The 18,144-nt window shown below is 37.0% G+C and overlaps 1 protein-coding gene across 4 annotated transcripts in view; it reads left to right on the plus strand.

Annotated features, from left to right (window-relative positions):
- mtor (mechanistic target of rapamycin kinase) overlaps window positions 1–18,144 on the plus strand; it is a 344,442-nt gene that overhangs the window by 285,020 nt on the left and 41,278 nt on the right. For all 4 annotated transcript variants that reach the window (XM_067394176.1, XM_067394175.1, XM_067394174.1 and 1 more), the window contains 3 exons: window positions 7,399–7,533; window positions 10,096–10,270; window positions 13,915–14,050. In XM_067394176.1, the coding sequence (XP_067250277.1) occupies window positions 7,399–7,533; window positions 10,096–10,270; window positions 13,915–14,050 (446 nt within the window). The remainder of the gene's footprint in view (window positions 1–7,398; window positions 7,534–10,095; window positions 10,271–13,914; window positions 14,051–18,144) is intronic.

Consider the following 18,144-nt stretch of genomic DNA (forward strand, 5'->3'; position numbering starts at 1 on the left):
TTATGAAAAATAATTTATTATAAAAAATATGTTCAGATTATATTTACAAAAACTGATGAACTGAATGAAAACTTTAGCATTAATGTAATTTCGCTATGTTCATAGCCATATTCAATTATGATTGTCCTAAAGGCAATTCTTATCCTCTGAGAAGCAGAGGTAGACATTACTCTTGCTTGCAAAGTATTTTGGTGTATTCTTTACCACAGTGTTTGCAGCATTTTGTTCATATCTTTTGACAAACTTTCAGAAATACCCCAGTGATATCCTGACCTGAAAAATCAGTGTTGGTAATGATAAAATCCTTTATCAGCCAGCGACACTTGTCACAGGGCATGGTCTGTTCTTGAATGACTTGATTTTGCTGGCATAATGTCCACATAATCATCAGATGGGTGGTCACTGGGTTTTTCTTTTCCAGTTCACAGGCATCTCCACATTCCTCTTCATCACTTGTATCAGAATCCATTTCAAAGTCACTGTTCCTGTTTTGGATGGCATCAATGACATCATAACTTGGTAGATAACATGGTCTTTCCTGGCTGGTGGCATTCTGAAATGGAAAAAAAACAGTGGTTATTTTCCATATCCCAATCATACTTAGACATTTTAAAGAATTCACACATTCCACAGAATTCACACATTACATTATGGCTATCTTATTGTGCCCTCTATTTATCATGCTAATAGCGTTGATACCCCCCACTTTCCAGAACATTATCACCTGTCCCTCATGCAGCAAGCAGATATTTGGGCAAACAAGCAAAGCCCAGAAAAGAAAACAGGACCAGTTAAGTAAATTTTATAAATGATAAGATGCAGATAGTTTCAAATATTGCTGCCCAAATACTTTCAAATACTCAAAGAAATAATATATTCCTTAATTCAACTTTTGTTGAAAATTAAATTTTGTTTAAAACTCAAAATTGTAACAAAGAAGACATTTAAAACTTGAGAATAATCAAAAACATTGTTTCTATTAGTATTTCTTTCACATGAGTAAAATTCATCCATGTAATGTGAAAGGTGCACAGTCAAATTTTGCTACCCCTTTCACCCAGTGTTGTAAAATTACAACATTGACATTACAAGCTTAAAATCTAATATGATTAAAGCATTCAATAGTTCCTTAATATCTGCATGATCTAGACATGCTACTAATCACATAAAAATATTTTGGGCATTTTACTTACTTGAATCTTGATTTATCCAGTCCACTAAAACATGATGGTGTGCTTCAAGGCAAGATCGCAGGTTATGTGAGTTCATGACCAGTTGAACAGGCCTATTCACAAAATATTCCACCCAATAGCATTACAAGGCTGAACAATAGGACCTATTAGTTGTGTAAATGTGGTCTTAGAGAGAAAAAACATCTGCAGGTTTATTTTAGAAGAGATAAAATTGATGTTGTAATATCACAACAGTGGGCCTTACAGGGTTAAACAAAGAAGCTTCAGTGCATTGGCATCCTCATGAAGGTTAACAGGTATAATTAGAGGGTTAAAGGTAGGGTAGGCAATTTTGGAGACATCTATTAAAAACGCAGCTATTAAAAAAGGTTCAAACATTCACTGATGCTCCAGAAGGAAACACGATGCATTAAGAGCCGGGGGGTGAAAACTTTTGAACAGGATGAAGATGTCCAAATTTTTCTTATTTTGTTGAAATATCTTTTTTTTTCCCTTCTTCTTCTTCTTCTTCTGCTTCTTCTTTTTTTTCCATTTAGTACTGCCCTTCAGAAGCAACAAAAGATACTTGCATGTTTCCCGGAAGACAAATTAAGTACAATTTACCTTCAGCTATTTTTTTGTCTTGTGGACTATATGTAAACATCTTTTATGTAAAATATCTTACTCAGGACAGTACTAAATAAAAAAGGAGAGAACAACCAATGAAACAGACCTACAACACATTCATTATACAGAATAATTAATATTAACATATGAGCATGGAAAAAAATGACAACAAACTCCCAAGCACAAGGGAGAAATGCATATATGCATATGCATATATAATAATATTTAAAAGGGCTAATAATACTTTCTATGTTTACGAGCACTGCAGTCTCATGATAAACGACACATAGTTTAACACAGAAAGAATAAAGACATAGTTTATTTTTTCTCCATTTGTCTTTTGTCTATTAGAATAATCGTGTCATCATGTACACACCACTGTATCAGTGTCCAGTTTGCACATATATTTCATTTGAAGAAAACTTGATGAAATATGTGCGCATACACCGTGCTGGTTCATGTTTGGTGCAGGAGAATATGTGAAATATGTCTATAAAAACTTTAAACATGGATACTTTATTCTGTATATGAGCCATATACAGAGCCACGTGGCTAGTGTTGTTAAACTCATCGCGGAGCTCCGCGCTGAAACCGATCCGCGTGTAACAATTGTTTTTTTCATGTGTTCGTCTTCAAACTCCAGTTCTGACTGCATCGCAGGCAAAATACAAACAACACACATGTGCTAGCTGTACTGAGGGAAACATACACACAGCTCGCATGTGCGAACGCAGAGCAGACAGAGGTAAATGAACAGTACTTTTGTGACATTTGAATTCTCCGCTGTAATGCAATCTCATGCAAACATATTTTCCATTTGTGCTGGTAGATTACAACAAAACAAACCACATGCACCCAAACTTCTGCTATGGTCGCATCGCAGGAAAACACATTTTTGTGTTGTAGCACTGAGGAAACAAGCACCTACGATCCATGTCTCTGAATGACAACAGAGACAGAGGCAAGAGAAGTGAAACTACCTCATGCATAATACCGCAATTATAATCTTATGCATACTACAGCGCAGTGATTGGATTGAATGAGCTTTATGTCTTGAATAAATGCAGAAACTGTTGACGTCAGCATGTTCAACCAGCCCATACTGGAGCCAATCAGCACTCCGGATCATGCCGGTAGTACACGATGACGTCAGATTTATGCTATGAATATTGTTTATGTGTGATACGTAGCGCCACCCTGTGGCTGATTTGTTTCATACTTCATAGACTGCTAGAGTCAAGAGTCAAACAGGCCCAGCAAGTTTCGTTTTGATCGGCCTCTGTTAACTTGGTCTCAAATTTCATAGGCCAATGGCAGCCATGTTTTTTGAGAGATGCATTCACGGCACCTTTGACCAAGACACTGTAGTGTCTTGTAGTTCCACTTTCATGTTTTTTTCCCTATTACAGTGTCACCAAGTGGCCAAATGCTACATTTTTTTACTGTGACCTCGGACTGAGCTTGTACACGTGTACCATGTTTGGTGAAAATATCTCATTGCAATCAAGACATATAACCATTTTAGTAAAAGGCAACTGCCTACTTCAAAAATGTTGGCGTTCCTTTGTGAACCTGAATCACCAATCAAAATTATTTTGATAACTTTGATAATGAGTGTTTTTAGATGATACATGTCAAGTTTTTAACAGATTGCACAAATGGCCAATGAGGAGTTTGAAAAAGTAGATTTTAATCGTAAAAACAAAAAATTTGTTTGACAGCAGTGGTTCTTGAGGCAAAGTTGTTCAGAATGAGGAGATTCAACATATGATATGAATATTGTGTGAATATTGAAGCTTATAGGCCAATGGCATCCATGTTTTTCGAGGTACACGAATGTCATCATAAATCATCTAGGCAGCTCGGACAATTGGACTAACAGTTAGTAGTTAAAGCTGTTTTTTATGTTAGGTTTTTTTTTTTTCGTATTATAGTGCCACCAAGTGGTAAATCTCCGGGGGTTTTTTTTGTTGTTGTTGTTGTTGTTGTTTGTTTTTTTGTATGATCCCTGAATGAACTCGTACACAAGTATGACAAGTTTGGTGAAAATATCTCATTTCGTTCAAGAGTTATAACCATTTAAGTGAAAGTGGCCCTGCCTATTTTGAAAGTTTTTTTCCCGCATCCCGTCATGAGCATGAATCACTGATCGAATTTCTTTTGATAACTTTTTGCCAGGAAGGTCTCTAGATGATGTAAATCAAGTTTCGAGTGAATCGGACAAACTGCCTATGAGGAAAAAGTAGATTTTTCAGAAAATTCAAAATGGCAGAAAAATTTTAATGGCGGAAATGAAATCAGGTTTCAACTCTCTAGGCCTTATGGTTTGGTCTGCACAATCAGTTTAAGGTGGAATAATAATAATAATAGTAAAAATACTATCCTTCCTCGCAATGTGAAATACCTCTAGTTTTATTTTCTTCCACATGCTCTCCAGAAAAGAGATTCCATAGTTTCTTTTTGCAACATCAAGTATTTCTGAGCTATCGGATATGCTGAGGAGTTGAGACAAATCAGGAAGATTATTTACAAAACAGTCTTTTGTGGTAGAAGTGATAGTTCAACCATATTTGTAACAAGGAGTTGATTTTGTTGCCTTGGCTAAATGGAGTATACATGAGACTAGATAATGATCTGAGATGTCATTGTTATGCTGCAGAATTTCAACGCTATCAACATCCATGTGACATTATTAAGTCTAAAGTATGATTACGACAATGAGTGGGTCTGACATGTGTTGTCTAACTCCAGTAGAGTTTAGAATGTCTATAAATGCTAATCCCAATGCATCTTTTTATTATATATATGGATATTAAAATCACCAACAATTAAGACTTTCTGCAGCCAGTACTAACTCAGATAGAAAATCAGCAAATTCTTTGATAAAGTCTGTATGGTGCCCTGGTGGCCTGTATGCAGTAGCCAGTACAAATGGGATTTATCATTTACACTTGTTACACTAAATAGCATTAAATAAAGCACAATCACTTCAAAAGAATTATATTTTAAAACCAGACCTCTGAGAATTACTGAAAATAGTACTATAAATTGTAGCGACACCTCCCCCTTTGCCTTTTAGACACGGCTCATGTATATAACAATATCCTTGGGAGGTAGACTCATTTAAATCATGTAATCATCTGGTTTTAGCCTAGATCAAGGTTATGATTTGTGATCATATCATTTACAAAAAGTGCTTTTTTTCTAATATTCATCATGCCGAGTTTTATAGTCATAAGCTTGCATAACATGTTGACATTAAGTCTGATTATTCACAGATTCATTATGAACTATTAACAGTTTATTTAAACACCATGTAGATAACATATTTGATGTAATTACAGGGATTGTTTCGGTCACTGATTGTTATTTCTGATTTTACTTATTTTGAATGCTATTGTTTACACTCTTATTCATTCAATGGATAAATAATTTTTCTTCATTAAGACATTAATTTAATTAATAAAACAATTTGGGCCAATATTTGTGCGTGTTTAGTTAAGTTTATAGATATTTTACTGGTTAAATCTGTGTACAACAGTGGTTCTAAAGCAGGGGGCCCCAATAAGTCTTAACATTATTTTAATTTAGTTATATTAACATAATCGTGGAGCTAAAAAGGTTGAGAACCACTGGTATAGATCAGTCTAATATGCATCTGTAACGATGTAGCGGTTCGTACAGTTATTAATCAGTTTATGGGTTAGATATATGAATATGATAAATCATAAATCTTTATGATTTTTGATGATGCATATACCGACCCAAGGGGGAATTAAACATATATTGTGAATCAATTACAACGAATTATAATTAATTACATATATGATTAGTTCAGGTTCAATAATTATTTAGAGAAACTACCAGCTCGTCCAGCAAACCGTTGCTTCTCATAGAATATTATGAACGGAGTTATTCTCTGGCCATGAGAATAAATTCCTATTATAGCATCAAAGCATAAAACGATCGAAAAACGTTAAAGTGACTTGGTCTTCAGTTGAAAGAACAAACAGAACAATCGAGCGTGAATAACGTTTTTAATATATGCAAACTACGACTACAGAGGTTATACTTCTAAATATATATACAAGAATATACACACATATGTACAAGAGTGGAAGTAGAGAAGGAAAGAGAGAAGGCAAGTAGCAAAACTTACAAAACAGTCCTTGGAGCCAGCACGGAAATCAGTTTCATTATCTAAGATTGAGAAACGGCAGTATACTTGCATTGGTTGTGCGTGTCGAATTTCAGTTTAGCGCTGGTGCAGTTCGTTGGCTTCTTCCGTTCCGCGGGAAGGTTTGAATTGAGGACTTGAGAGTTAGTTTCGCTGGAAGATGGTGGTCCCGAAGATGAGCGCGATGGCAGCGCGGTCGCCGTGACGTCCGGGAGAGACGTGCGTGGGTGATTCAGGGCCGTCGGGAGAACACACAGGAGAATCCTGGTGTTCCCTTTTTATGACAGATAAGCCGACACACCTCCATGAGGTGGAATAGCCAATGACATTGATGCAAAGTTGGCGGGCAAGCTCTTTCTTTGTCTTGTCTCCAAGCTGAATTTACGACTATCAGATCAGATTTCGAGATGGAGTACTTTCTTCACAGTATCATTAAACACATAGAAAAATGCATCTGTCAGCTATGTGACATATCTCAGTGAATAGCTCGAGTCCGGAGCTTTACGGAGAGATCAAACTCGATAGATCAGAAAGGCATATAAAAGAAGTTATGGTTTACAGGCAAAATTCCATCATTAAAATGCACACTAGCACAAATACACTCATTTAAACACTAGGAAACATGCATACACTCGAAATACATGATGGATATATTTTGGCATGGTTGTATTTTACATATACAGTCAAAAATGTATGTTTGTGTGTTTCTGTATGTGTCTATGTGTGTGTGTGTGTGTGTGTGTGTGTGTGTGTGTGTGTGTGTGTTGGAATGTGGATCTGGCCCGTAGTCCACATGAGGGGCCCCTTTGATGTCCTAAGAGCAAGGAAATTGGGCCTCCTGTTTTACCTCGGAGGGTAACAAAGGTGTCAAGTGGGCTCATCTTTGCCAGACCGGTTGGAGCCGAGATGAGACTTTACAACCCAGTCCAGCATGCTAAAAGCGTTCTGAACATTCCAAAGTTTATTGATTATCATGATACGTGTGCATATGCTACAGCATCCATGATGACACTCACTCAGGCTGCATCAACCAGTTACTGTCACAGACCATTCCATTTATTCTGTAAAATAAATCTAAGCTGCCATGCAGCATTAATTATATTTTACAATAAATTCATAATTGTAATAAATTATTGTTTTTTTTTGTGTGTGTGTGTTTGTTTTGTCATCTTCTTTTTCTTAACTTCGCATCTGTGTGTTCTTCGGAGTTTGTGTAACCACTTTCATTCCGTACATAACTTTAACCACTTTCATTCTGTATGAGAAAGTCTTTTACTAAGAATAACGATTCTGACCATTGATAACAGAAAAATGTATTCCCAACAAGCTATTAAATATGTCTGGAACTGTCTTTGATTCACAATGGGTTTAAGATCAATAAAAAGAATACTGATAATTTTATATCTTTGGCTGTTGTTTCAGGCTTATGGTCGAGACCTGATGGAGGCGCAGGACTGGTGTAGAAAGTACATGCGATCAGGTAATGTGAAGGACCTGACGCAGGCCTGGGACCTGTACTACCACGTGTTCCGCAGGATCTCCAAACAGCTGCCACAGGTCTGCCAACAGTGTTTCCTAATGGTGTAGTGCTCAGAATAATCATTAGATCATCTACATCAGCCCTTAGCAATATCATAAATCATCATGTTGTAAATGTTGTAAAATCCATTCAGGCACTCATAAACAAAAATCAGGAGCTTAAAATCAATCCTGTACTGGACAGGCAACCAACCCAAAGAGGATAAAATAGGAGAAATATGGTCCCATTTGCGTGTCCTCGTCAAGAGCCTAGCAGCAGCATTTTGGACTAATTGCAACCGGTTCAATGCCTTTTGACAAACACCTACATACAAAGAGTTGCAATAGTCAAGTCGTGTGAACACAAAAGCATGGATCACCTTCTCACAGTCATTAAAAGAAAGAAAAGGTTTAACCTTCGCCAAGAGACGTAAATGAAAAAAACTTGTTTTAACGACTGAATTTATCTGTTTATCGAATTTTAGAGAACTGTCAAATAGTACCCCTAAATTTTTAACCACAGGTTTACAAAAAGGGGTCAGCTCACCTAAATTTGACAGTTCAGGAAGAGCAGGACCACCGAACCAAACAAGCTCCATTTTTCTCTCATTGAAGTTTAAAAAATTTGCTGACAGCCAGACTTTAACCTCCTTTAAACAGTTCACTAGAGAATCTAGAGCTTGTTCATTACTTTTCCTTAAGGGCAAGTAAATTTGCGTTGCCATCTGCATAAAAATGAAAGGAAATTCCATACTTGCGAAAGATTGTCCCTAGAGGTAAAATATACAAAGAAAATAAAATAGGGGCAAGAATGGATCCTTGGGGGACACCGCAAATCAATGGGGCAGAAGATGAATAGGCCTGGCCTATATTAACAGAGAAACTCCTATTCGATAAGAACGACCTAAACCACTTTAAAGCAATACCCCGAATACCCGCCACTTCCTCGAGGCGTGAAATGAGGATCCCATGATCGATCGTATCGAAAGCTGCCGTAAGATCTAAAAGAAGAAGAACCACAGAGTGGCCAGAATCACGTAACAATAAAATATCATTAAGCACTTTTAGCAATGCAGACTCTGTACTGTGGTGGGCTTTAAAACCGGACTGAAAAACCTCAAACACAGCATTTTGGTCCAAAAAACTCTGCAATTGGCTAAGAACAATTTTCTCTAAGACCTTAGATAAAAACGGAAGCTTTGATATTGGTCTAAAATTAGATAAATCAGAGCAATCCAAATTTGGCTTTTTAACAAGAGGTTGCACTACAGCATGTTTCAATGACAACGGGACCATACCAGAAATCAAACTACCATTAACAATAGACAAAATACTAGGGCCAATAATGTCAAAGACCTTTTTAAATAGCCATGACGGGATACTATCTAAAGGACAATTAGAGGGTTTCATCCGGCCTACAATCTCAGTCAATGTCACAATAGATACTGGCTCGAAGTGAGAAAAAGTAGCAGAGCACAGAATAGGAGCCAAAAGGCCCCCATTACAGTTGCCAATCTCAGATCTAATTGCTATGATCTTATCTACAAAAAAGTTTAAAAAAATTGTCACAAGTCTCAGTAGATTCATCAATAAAAACTTTGTCATTTGGACTGATCACAGATTTTATAGTGCTGAATAACACTCTCGGTTTATGATAGTTACTAGCAATTAGATCCGCTAGATATTTCTTCTTTGCCTCTTTAACGGAATTCTGAAAAGTGGAAAGTGATTCCCTAAAAATGTCATAAGACACCTGGAGTTTATCCCTCTTCCACTTGCGCTCAGCTTTTCTACTAGCCTTTCTAAGAGCCCGAGTAACCTCATTAAGCCAGGGCTCTGTTTTAGGCTTAATAGATCTGACTCTTAAAGGAGCAACAGAATGTAAAATTGAAGCGCAAGAGGAATTAAATTCATTCAACAATAACTCCACATCCAAGTGAGAAGGCGGATCCTCCAGAGTTGTCGTACAAGGAGCACGAATAAATAAATTTTCAAACTGTTCAACAGCTATAGAGTCTATTTTCCGAACAAAGCGAGTAGGAACACAAGGCTTGCTTAATTCATGATTGAAAGACAACTCAAAAGTGACTGCTTTATGATCCGAAAAGGCCACATCATCTGTTTCAATATTGCAAATTGACAGGCCGAATGATAATACAAGATCTAAAATGTGACCATGTTCGTGAGTAGACCCATGCACATGTTGCTGTAAATTAAAAGAATCAACCAAATTTAAAAAATCTTTCGCTAGAGTGTCAGATGTGCAACAGACATGGATGTTGAAATCACCCAGTATTAAAAGTCTATCGTACCTGGGTAAAAGTCCACTCACAAAATCAGCAAATTGCTGAATAAAGTCCTTATTGAATTTGGGAGGCCAATATATTAATGCACACACTATAGGGCCCGTATGCACCTTTATTTGAATGAAGACTGACTTTGATATTACCATATTTTATATATTTTTTTGTCATATATATCTGACAGTGATAAGATGTCAGATGTGAAAACATATAAAAGAGCTGTACTTTTAAAACGAACCTCTTCTGTCTGGATATAATTGTTATCCATATGCATTGATGCATATTGCTTTGTCCACAGCTCACTTCTCTAGAGCTTCAGTACGTCTCGCCTAAACTGCTTATGTGTCGTGATCTGGAGTTGGCTGTGCCTGGAACATATGACCCTAATCAGCCAATAATACGTATCCAGTCCATTGCTCCCTCACTGCAGGTCATCACCTCCAAACAGCGGCCACGCAAACTCACCATCATGGGTAAGAGCCAAATAAAAATTTATGAGGGGCCGTACAAGCCATAATTCATTCTGGCACTCTCACATACATACATTCTCCTTTCACATACATACATTTTTACTCTCACACACATACATTCTCCTTTCACACACATACATTTTACTCTCACACACATACATTCTCCTTTCACATACATACATTTTTACTTTCACACACATACATTCTCCTTTCACATACATACATTTTTACTCTCACACACATACATTCTCCTTTCACACACATACATTTTACTCTCGCATACATACATTCTCCTTTCACATACATACATTTCTACTCTCTCACACACTTACATTCTCCTTTCACACACATACATTCTTCTTTCACATACATACATTTCTACTCTCACACACATACATTTCTACTCTCTCACATACATACATTATCCTTTCACACACATACATTTCTACTCTCTCACATACATATATTCTCCTTTCACACACATTTCTACTCTCTACTGTTTTTTGCCCAAGGGCTGGGTAAACATAGGACAGAACACAGGTTGGGCTAATTCTACCCAGCATAAAGGGTTGATTTTATTAATTATTTTTTTTCTATGATATAGTTTATTTAGTACTTACAGATTAAATTATCTAAACCAGTGGTTCCCAACCTTTTTAGCCTCAAGTACCCCCACAACTCCATCAATAAGGCTCAAGTACCCCTTTATCGACACTAAACAAAAATGCGGCATTTATATTTTAATGCAGTTGTAACAATTACCTAATTTACCAATGAACCAGTTTTATTGATTATGTTGCGGCAAAAATTAATTAGCTGACATCACTAGTAAGAGACAAACCTTAGGAGAATTCACTTTATAAAGATTTTATTTCTTGCAAGAAAGAGTCCACAGTCGACACAACCATACAATGTCTGCCCCGAGTGTGAACTAAGGACACAAGAGAACCCACAAACATTTATACCCCCAATGTTTGAGCAACACTTCTCAGTACTTTTCCATACAGGGTAAAAGTGACAATACACATACACAAATGGCTAGTGACAATACACATACACAAATGGCTCCCCCTTCTGTCTTAGAACTTATTTAAATTATCCCATACCCTAGGTTCGGGAAAGCTATCAGTTTGGGTGTCTCACCATTACCCCCTGGGTTTCAACAGACGCTGTGTCTGTTGAGCTCAGAGAGGTGTTTTGCATAGCTGAAGCAGATATTGACTTCTGTATGAACTATTAAATTTTTCCCCAACAATTACAATTCAGACTTGAAGATATTGGGAAATTTTAAATAAGAAACACAATGTAATTGTAAATGTAATTGGACATACCAGCACTTCAAATGTTATTTTGAATATGATGACCAAAAAAAAAAAAAAATGTATTCATCCTTCAGAGATTGTCCCCATTTGTAAAACTGAAAGATTCAAGATGTAGGAAATCCAACATTTGAAAACAAACACTTTTATTTAAAAATAAAGACACGAAAAATAGGCTACCACTATAACCAGTAGATGGCGGTAGATATTCACGTATTGGCTTATAAAGTTAAGCACTTTATGCACTAAAGTAGGGAAAGTGAAAGTCTTTCACGTAATTAAACGTGTCGCGTTCATATTCTAGGCTCATCTGCTTTTCTGTACAAGTTATGTGTTTTAGAATGTCCCAGTGACAGGAATAAACAAACCAAGCAAAATCTAAATCTTTTTCGTACCCCCGGTTGGGAATCACTGATCTAAACGTGTAAAATACTGCGGTCACACACAACCACTGGTTTATGACAGCTTTATTTTTGATACAGTTCTTAATACAGCTTATTTTATATAGTTTGTACCATGCCTAAAAATATATTTAACAAACATTAGAAGTATTAGAAGTAAAAATGATACATTTAGGTCTAAAAGTTATTCATGTGTAATCAAAAGTCGCGTCCCGTTTCCACCATAACGATGCTGCTTCTCCTGCCGGAGATGGGCACGCGTTCGGCGGCGTAACTCATTTCAGACCACCGCCCTCCGTCTCAGTCGTAGCTGAAAGATGCTTTGGCTGCTTCCATAACCTGGCCATAAACAATCAGTGCACAGTTCTGAGAACATATTTCAATATCCAAAGTATTTATATTCAGTATCTTTGGGAATAAATTGATCATTTTACGCAAGGCATCAAGTGTTTCCTTCATCCGAAAGACGGATGCGACACTCGTTAACTGACATCGCATCCCTGTAGTTTGCTTTGCATTAAATAAAATGATTTACAGCACAGCAACGATTTTATAGATGAAATAAAACATACACAAACCTGTATTTCATAGACAAAATGCATCAAGTCGGCGGGGCAGCGCTGAAAAGCTGAACGTCACGTGATGATCGCGCCTGACCTGCCTTCCGTTTCCATCATACTCTCTCTCACACACTTACATTCTACTTTCACACACATACATTCTACTCTCACACACACATATTTTCTTCAGACATGCATGTGTGAGAGTAGAATATGTATATGTATGTGAGAGGAGAATATATATATGTATGTGAAAGGAGAATGCATGTATGTGAGAGTAGAATATATATGTATGTGAAAGGAGAATGTATGTATGTGAGAGGAGAATATATATGTATGTGAAAGTAGAATGTATGTATGTGAGAGGAGAATATATATATGTATGTGAAAGTAGAATGTATGTATGTGAGAGGAGAATATATATATGTATGTGAAAGTAGAATGTATGTATGTGAGAGAAGAATATATATGTAAGTGAGAGTAGAATGTATGTATGTGAAAATAGAATGTATGTATGTGAGAGTAGAATATATATGTATGTGAGAGTAGAATGTATGTGTGTGAAAGGAGAATGTATGTGTGTGAGAGTAGAATATATATGTATGTAAAAGGAGAATGTATGTATGTGAGAGTGCCAGAATGAATTTTGGCTTGATTGGCTCTTCATAAAAATTTGCAGTTTTGCATAGGCTGCAAATTTGTCTTTAATGCTATGAGCAAAGAAAATGGTCAACAAATGACACAAATACACAATTCTACATCTGATCAGGCTCATGGCTTGCTCTAAGCAATGGCCAACTATACTGTTTGTCTGCCAGTTTAACTGATCAAACTGCCTGTTGAATATATTCACATACATTTCAACGCAAAAATAAAACAAAAAATGAAAGCATAATGAAGTAAATTAAATAGACGTGAGAAATGAGAATATGCTTCAATGGCATGTCTTTTTTCTTTCTTTTTTTTCTCTCTTTTTTTTTTAACCCCATCTTGTGATATTTGGCAAGGGCTCCACAGGTCCTGGTTTAAGGGATAGTTCACCCAGAAATGAAAATTCTGTCATCATTTACTCACCGTCAAGTAGTTCCAATCCTGTATGAATTTCTTTGTTCATCTTTGTTCTGAACATGAAGGAAGATATTTGGAAGAATATCAGTAACCAAACAGATCTCGCCCCCCATTTACTACCATAGTAGGAAAAATAAATACTATGGTAGTCAGTGGGGGGCGAGATCTGTTTGGTTACCGACATTCTTACAAATATCTTCCACACGCATACATCTTGGTTGTAAATGTGAATGCATGTATAGCAGCTGAGTTTGATATGGAGAGACAAAGCTTTCTCTGTTCTTCTCTGCACCCTGCAGGTAGCAACGGTCATGAGTTCATGTTCCTGCTGAAGGGTCATGAAGATCTACGGCAAGACGAGAGGGTCATGCAGCTTTTTGGCTTAGTGAACACTCTACTAGCTAATGACCCAGCCTCCTTACGCAAGAATCTAAGGCAAGTCTCTTGCATTCATGCATCAGAGCATCTCCGACAATGTCATTCTTTAAAACAAATTATATCAGTGGAATCACTAATGGACCCTTCGCTAAGCCACGCCCGAAAACCGCCACAGGCCAATCGTGGTTTAGCAACCGTTACTAGGCGCGGGAGGTCTGTCAAGCTTTCGAGCGAGGGAACGTGCCGAAACGTTGTGCTTTATGGTTTGTGTTAACCTGATACCCGGTATCCTAAAAGTTTGGACGTGATGGTGGAATTTTTTTCCCTTCCCGAAACCTAAAACCCAAGGGGAGAAATGATGGTGTTCTGACAATTTGTGCTACCCTGTCATATTTTGCTACCTCCCATTGAAACAGTAGGTAACGTTAGCAAAATCTGAAAAATGCTAACGTTACCCATCAGATTGTGCTTCCAGCATGATATTAACATGGTCTATGGCTTTATTACCATCTACACCTACCCCAACACTAAACCTACCCTTAAAATAATGCATATACAGTAATTTTGTGTTATTTATCATGAAAACAATGATGTAATATTGATGTATGCATATGCAGTAAGCCTGGGATGACAACCTTACGGGTAGGTTAGCTAGCTAGCTAACTCAGCACATCATTGCGTGGAAATAATGACGGTTCTTTGTTCATAATGCATATATTTGAATGTGAAATAAAATGATTAAAGGCAAGACGGAGTTACGTTAGCCTGGCGTGCTAAAAGTATAAGCAGGAGAATGTTATCATTGCAAAGTGGTCAGGCTAACGTCTTGTGATTATTCCACAATACTTATGGATAAGCTGTTTGATTTATAAATATTAGGTTATTTTCACAATTTCACTTAACCTGCTGTGGATGAACAAAGCTTTTCCTCAATAAATTGTGTTTCCCATTTGAATGGTCAGCATATGAGGCGGCTGTTGCTCGCGCTGGGAGCTTTAGCTTCAATTTTGATCAAATTATTTTATAATCAGTTGCATATTATGTCGTGGATATATCCCTCGAATGCATACTGCAGTCCCTTTTGTCTTGCTCTCTCAGATATTTCACCTGTTCACCAAAAATGACTAATTATCTCCTTGAAAATGTCTGACACCGGAGCATACATACTGTAAATGACTTGCCAGACACGAAAGCTTGACAGGCGTAGCAACAGTAACTAAGGAGGGCGGGGCTTAGCGAAGGGTCCATTGTCATTGTCAAGTAGATTAAGAATGTTTGATGCAAGAAGTGCAACATGCAGTAGTCAACATTTGAAGTGGATCAAAACCTTTCATCAAAGTTGTCCTGAAACCTTCTTCTTAGGACAACTTAGTTCTTAGGACAACTTTGATGAACTTCTTTGATACACTTCAAATGTTGACTACTATAGTAAAAATTAATAGTCGACCGATTTGCAGTATTATGTATCGTCCACCATTTGGCATTTTTAATCACTGACACATATGAAAACATCTTGCTGCCCTTCAGGAAGATGAGATATTATATATTTTTCAAAAGACAAAATAATTACAATAATTTACACAGATCATCATGTTCAAAGTTAACATATCTTAAAGTCCGTGTAAAGCAATATTAAATTTGTGTTCTGAGTTTGTCACAACACAGAAAAAATAGTTATTAACCACCTAGGCAAATTTGAATGATAAAAAAAACTGCCTAGTACATAAAATAAGTTATCGAAATCTTGAAAAAATGAACAGTATTCTCTGCTCTCAAATGCTGGGGTTGTGTCCACTGTTGGCGCTGAAACCGCAGTCAGTCACATGAAAGGTTACACTCATTGGTGGGCACGTACTGCCGACAATGGCTCCAGATTTTGGTGGGATGGGAGGATGAAGGCCGGGACAGGAGATAGTCAGTGTGTGAAAGTGTAAAAAGCTGGATCTCATCATCATATAGCCAATGCAGGCTTCAGATAGTGGGCAGCTTCACTACTCAAGGCAAAGCAGGGACTCATTCTTACAATCATTGATCATCGAGGTAGCCGCACACCATAATAAAAGAAACCAAGACAATGTGAATTTTTGAACTAGGTAGTTTTTGTAACTTCAGCTATATATGGGTTATATGTAAAAATGTTATATGAAATGGCTTATTCATATGGTGGTACTAAATAAAAAAAAAAAATGACAAATAGCTTGCAGATTCTGCAACAAGTATTCAACATTTGAGTGCAACTGCATATTTTCACTAAAACATTTTAATAAAAAATCCCATGCCAGGACTTTGAATTGATTCCATGAAGTTGGAAGTTTAAAAAGATTCCCACAAATGAACTGAACTGAATTTGCCAACATTAATGTTTAACGTTTTTAATCAGTTATGGCATTACTTTCTCTCTCTTTTGGCTGCTCCCGTTAATGGTCGCCACAACGGATCATCCACATATTTATTTAGAACAGGTTGTACACCAGATGTCCTTCCTGATGCAACCCAGGTCTGAGAGTGCACTAAACTCATGAAACCCTAGTGCTGGGATGCAGCCACACACTCCAACACTCATTCTTATGGGAAATTTAGTATGTCCAGTCCACCTAACCTGCAAGTCTTTGGATTGTGGGGGAAACCAAAGCACCCGGAGGAAACTCATGCTAACACGGAGGGAACATGCAAACTGCACATAGACATGCTTTCTTGCTCAGCTGGTACTCAAATTGAGGACCTTCTTGCTGTGAGGCAACAGCCCTACCTACTGAGCAGAGCTGGTATTACCTCCTCAAGTATTGGCACTTTTGGAAAATATGAGCAAAACTTATTTGCTGTTGATCTGTTGTTAACCTTTAATTGATGTGAAATGATCATTGATCTAAAAAAAAAATCTTAAAGATCTTAAAAATATATACTTGTAATCAAAATTATTGAACCCCCTTGACCTACAGGACATTCTGGTTTTGTGAACAAAATGGAAATGAAAGTCTTGGTGGTCCTTACTTTTTACTTTTTGATTTGATTGAATTCTTTCATCAGGTTTTTGCACCATGATATTGAATGCATTTCTGTCCATTATTATTTTCTGTTCCGTCAAGCATATCTTATCAAATTTCTTAATTAACACATCTGGATCCTCTTTGTCTTAACCCACTTGAAAGTGAAATGACTCGTATTTATCTAGCGCATCCAAACCAGTCAAATTGAGGAGTGTGAAATCTTGTACCTTTTTAGATATGTCAGAAAGTCCTGCTTTGCTGTACATTTCCCATTCCCTCTTGAATTTTAGTTGTTAGCGATGCCATTAAACACAAGCAGTTCTTCTACCGTTTTAATATGTCGCCTATAAGAATACAAGAACTCCCACTTTCATCCACTCCCCCCCCCCCCCCCCATGTCCATTTCATATGTGTGACACACATATTCTACATAAACCAAATTGCCAAAATGTCATGATACGTCAAAGAATTCATTACACTCGTCACATGGTCAACATTTACGCTACCTGCAGCAGCAAAGCCCCCCCCATAACAAGACTGACCCACCTCCATGTTTGTCCCTGGGGATGGTGTTCTTCTCATTGTAATGTACCTTACGTCATTTATTAGCTCAATTTAATTGTTACAGGGAATAAGAATTGAATCAACTGTAAATGATTCACTGTAAATGATTCAGAATTAATATTTAACACTTCATCAATTATTCGTCCAGCGAAAATTGAGGTTAGAGTATTTTACCAATTCTGGATAAAATATTATTCTGCGGCCAACAGTAACAATATTTTATTATGATTACTGTTATTATTGTAATTATTATATTATAAGCAAGAGGTAACTTGATCTTTAAGTTTAAGGCAGTAATTTGACACACAACACAAGAAACTCGTATATGTGAAAATCAAAACAAGATTTATTGACTACTTCTAATGATTACAGGAAACTAAGGCTAAACACACACACACACACACACACACACACACACATACATACATGCACACACATTCGCGGAGTTGATGAGTTATGAAAAGTCCCAAGTTCAGTGCTAACTTAACTCATAACCTGAGGAAAATCACAAAAGCAGAGCTTTGGCTTGATTCTTTAGGTTTAAAAGAGTTTCACCAGTTTCCAGCAAGAGAGAGAGAAGTTTGCTTGTACCTGCGTTTG

This window comes from Chanodichthys erythropterus, chromosome 9 (genome assembly GCF_024489055.1).
Source record: "Chanodichthys erythropterus isolate Z2021 chromosome 9, ASM2448905v1, whole genome shotgun sequence".
NCBI lineage: Eukaryota > Metazoa > Chordata > Actinopteri > Cypriniformes > Xenocyprididae > Chanodichthys > Chanodichthys erythropterus.